Raw genomic sequence first — 3836 nt, 5'->3', positions numbered from 1 at the left:
TATCCAGATCACAGATAACATAGATATAATACACAGACCAGATAACATAGATATAAAGACAAGGATTTGTGTATTAAGGGGTCTGTGTATTATATCTATGCAGCCTAGATAGATCCAGTGCTATTATAGATCGAAAGTTAATTTAATGTTTGTATTGTTTTTGTCTTTCCATTTTTGTTCTTTTTTACTTGTTTGTCAGTCACTGGCAGAACTTGCCAGTGTTCAGTCAGTCCCCAATCTGTATAACTTGTATATGTTTTGTATCCTTTTTGTTAATGCACTGTAAAGATTTATAATAATATTAATACTACTAACAAGCGTAACAGTGTAAAAATAATTCCTATAATTGATTTCACCACCTTGCATGCATTGCTAGGCACTCATTAAGACTTATAGAGGTTCTCTCTACCTGCAACTGCTTCTAGAGAAGTTGTTAGACAGTATCTCTATGTTCTCTGGCTGTTAGAAAGCTCATAACTTTGTCCCGTGTGTAAGCCGCCATTTTGTTTTCCGTGGCCACACCCACTTACGTAAAGGAGCGTGGGCGGGTGGTTGCTAAGGCTTGTTATTTCTCCAATACAACATGTATAGAAGAAATGTAAGTGTGGACATACAAATATATATATATATATAGTTAGCGCGACGGTGAAATCAATTATAGGAACGACCTGGGGGCTTCGCCCCCAGGTCGTTAAAAATAGTAATAATGATAATAAATGCTTTGCCAGCTTAGGCTCGCCCCTTAATTTTCATTTGTTTAGTTATTATTACTTATATTGGCCTTTTTATATCTGCTGTTTTAACATTATGTTTGATGGTTGTGTAAGTTAGTCTGAGTATGGTAACTGCTTTGAGTCTTTTTTAGATCTGTTATTTAGATGTGACTTGCAGTATATCTACATGGGAATTGTTACATAGCCCTACTACAAGTTTAGTGAAGCAGCTAGTTTAATACAAAGTAACAATAACTGCTAAAGAAAAGCTCAACAGATGGGTTATAGGTGTTGTCAACAACTTGTTTTTAAAATTGTTGGATACATGTCTACAATAGATCTAAAGTTATGAAACTTTTACTTTCTGGGTGCCAACATTAATTACTATTTATTTTTAAATGTCAATGAATGCATGTCTTGGGTGCCTTGTTCTGACACCTTTTACTTAATTTTTATTAGCCTCACTTGTTTACATATATACAATGAATGTAAACTTAATTTAATTTAAATGAATGATAATATTGTGTGGAAATTTATTCTTAAATTTCTTTTTTAAATGTTTATTGATAATCTAGAATAATCTAGATCTAGTATAATAGTAAAAATAGTTTGTGTAGCACTTTGTGATTTTATCATAGAATATGGTGTGATGAGTGATGTCTAAAACTTCCAAAAAAGGATTGACAGAAGTGAATTGAGCCCTAGGAAATTGATGGCTATGAAGAATACTCTCTTTCTTGTCGTGCTATTTTGTTGTAAGTTACCATATACCTTTTGATGGTATTAGAATACTTACTAAAAACTTGACTCATACTAGTTGTGTCAAATTAAAAAAACATGGAAAGTAGTAGGATTGAAGTGAAGGTATCAAGAGGGTACTTGTAAATTGGTATGGTAAGAAATCCTACACCATTGCATGCATGAATTTATTCACACAACCTCCTCTACTAGTTACATGATACCACCATAAAGGCTTTATCTTTCATATAATGGCATATTATACCAGTTTGCAAGTATACCCTCTTGTTTCCTTGCTTTTTCCCACTTCAATTCTAGCTAATACTTTTCCATTTTCAATAATTTTTTTTTATTTACTTGTTACGTTATATCTAGTTTTGCTTCAAAATGCTTCAGCTGCTTATGGCACTGATTTTTATGTTGGAGCCATGAGAAACTACAGAGGAGAAACTAATTACCTTCTTCTGTATATCGCAACTCCCTCTGTCACATCAGTTTCTTTTTTAATTGAAACCACCAATGGATTTATTGGTAGTTACAGTGTCAGCAGCAGTGTCCCTGTTTTGTTAGTTTATCAACAACACTTGTTACTAATGATGGCCTTTATTCCAGTCGTTTCAAAGGAGTATATATTTACTCAACAAATGGAGGATTAATCTCTGTACTAGTGGTTAATGTGAGAGGCACTGGCTCTTTTGGAGACTATATGGCCTACCCATATCAGAACTTGGCTCTTTCAGAATATCAATATTATGCTGTATCTACTGGGACACTTGTTGGTACTGCTTTGAGTGAAGTTTTGTTAGTTGGAAATGAGGATAACACAACTGTCACTGTCATTCCTACTCAAACTGTTTCAGTTCCTATTGATATTCAGACAAATAGTAACAGTAAAACAGTTACTGCAGGCTCATCGTTCAATTTTACCATTCACAGAATGCAAACGTTTCTCATTGGTGCCCCATTACTTGACATCAGTGGAACCAGTATTGTATCTGATAAGCCTCTGACAGTAATCAGTGGCCATGAGTGTGGCAACATTCCTCTTGTTTGTTGCTGTCAACAAATTGCTGAGCAGATACTTCCAACAATAATATGGGGCAGAGAATTCCTTTTGACTCCTTATGCAACACGATCTGATGGCCCTTACTTTAAAGTTGTAGCAGCTTTAGGAGACACTTCTTTAAATTTCACTTGTTCTGCTAATGGAAGTAATAGCTTTTATTTACAAAATGCAGGAGACGTCACTACTTTATATTCTAGTTCCAGTTATTGCTCGATTATTTCTAATAAACCAGTACTGGTGACACAGTTAGGACCAAGTCAAGACTCTGGTGGCAGTGGTAATGGTGATCCAGTTATATCACTTATTCCTCCAATAGAACTGCATCAACAGAACATAACATTGGTCATTCCTGGGTTTTCATCAATTATTAACAATTATATTAACATTGCCACAACTACAAAAGGTTCATTGTACATCAATGGCCAGTTACAATCGGTAACTTGGAACAATATATATAACAATATGAGCAGTATTATTGGATATGGAACACAAATTCCATTCAACACAATCTCCACCTTATCTTCTTATACTATTTCAATGGAGACAGGTTTCACTGCACTAGTATATGGCTTTGGTAACCATCATGGTTATTCTTATAGTGCTGGAATAAATCTAACAGGAAATGGCATAGAAAATGTACCATTATTAGATCCTTGCTTAAGCAATAATGGTGGTTGTGACCAGCTTTGCACTAGCACTTTTGAAAGCTATGCATGTAGTTGCCATCCTGGCTTTAGTTTGGATCTCAATGGATATAATTGTTCAGGTATAATGCAACCAAGTTATTATAATATGGTTACCTAATTAATTGTATAGATATTGATGAATGTGCTGATAATGATTGTGAACATATTTGTGTTAATACAATTGGAAGTTATTCGTGCTTGTGCCATGATGGTTACAGTTTAGATACAAATAACAGAAATTGTTCAGGTTTGCTATGAACCAAATATGATATTTGCAAGCTAATATATTGTTAATTTTTATAAAAATTTAAGCAATAATTATGATTTGTGTTTTGAATGTAGTAGTCTGTAGAATATAATTGTTCAGGTTAAACATTTACAGTTGTTTCATTAATTAGATATTGACGAATGCACTGACTACAATGATTGTGACCATATTTGTGTCAATACTATTGGAAATTATTCTTGTTTGTGTGATAATGGATATACTTTGGATACAAATAATAGAAACTGTTCAGGTTTGCTATTGTGTGTTAGCTGTGTTGTGTAGGGCCATGAATGGCTTGCATGATTGTATAATTCTAGAACAATTTAATTAAGAATTTATTTTGCTTTTTACATTACTTCTCAGAG

The 3836-nt window shown here is 33.7% G+C and overlaps 2 protein-coding genes across 3 annotated transcripts in view; both read left to right on the top strand.

The window, feature by feature from the left end:
- Positions 1 to 703: 703 nt before the first annotated feature.
- On the top strand, positions 704 to 3762 carry LOC109588986 (hemicentin-1-like). 2 transcript variants are annotated; one of them, XM_020005097.1, is made up of 4 exons: positions 706 to 1468; positions 1827 to 3283; positions 3334 to 3450; positions 3602 to 3762. In XM_020005097.1, exons 2-4 carry the CDS (start codon positions 2158 to 2160, stop codon positions 3751 to 3753), a joined length of 1395 nt encoding a protein of 464 aa, XP_019860656.1. In that variant the 5' UTR covers positions 706 to 1468; positions 1827 to 2157; the 3' UTR covers positions 3754 to 3762. The 2 variants fall into 2 exon arrangements, with proteins under 2 accessions (XP_019860657.1, XP_019860656.1); XM_020005098.1 differs by lacking the exon at positions 3334 to 3450 and having other exon boundaries at positions 704 to 1468.
- The window catches only part of LOC100632431 (fibulin-2-like), a gene marked incomplete at its 3' end in the record, with an annotated part of 4255 nt that continues 4176 nt past the window's right edge, over positions 3758 to 3836 (top strand). Inside the window, exon 1 of the mRNA XM_020005096.1 lies at positions 3758 to 3768. Coding sequence (XP_019860655.1) covers positions 3758 to 3768 — 11 coding nt within the window. The remainder of the gene's footprint in view (positions 3769 to 3836) is intronic.

The sequence above is a fragment of the Amphimedon queenslandica genome, unplaced genomic scaffold (genome assembly GCF_000090795.2).
Source record: "Amphimedon queenslandica unplaced genomic scaffold, v1.1 AMPQUscaffold_11728, whole genome shotgun sequence".
Classification (NCBI taxonomy): Eukaryota; Metazoa; Porifera; class Demospongiae; order Haplosclerida; family Niphatidae; genus Amphimedon; species Amphimedon queenslandica.
Note: the sequence above shows the minus strand (reverse complement) of the source record. Positions and strands in the feature narration are given on the sequence as shown.

What these genes read in the sequence shown, in the direction of transcription:
- LOC109588986 (XM_020005097.1), top strand. Translation starts at nt 2,158, where the DNA reads ATGGCCTACCCATATCAGAACTTGGCTCTTTCAGAATATCAATATTAT. An exon ending in CAATGGATATAATTGTTCAG is followed by an intron (nt 3,284 to 3,333) that starts GTATAATGCAAC and finishes TTAATTGTATAG; the next exon opens with ATATTGATGAATGTGCTGAT. An exon ending in AAATAACAGAAATTGTTCAG is followed by an intron (nt 3,451 to 3,601) that starts GTTTGCTATGAA and finishes TTCATTAATTAG; the next exon opens with ATATTGACGAATGCACTGAC.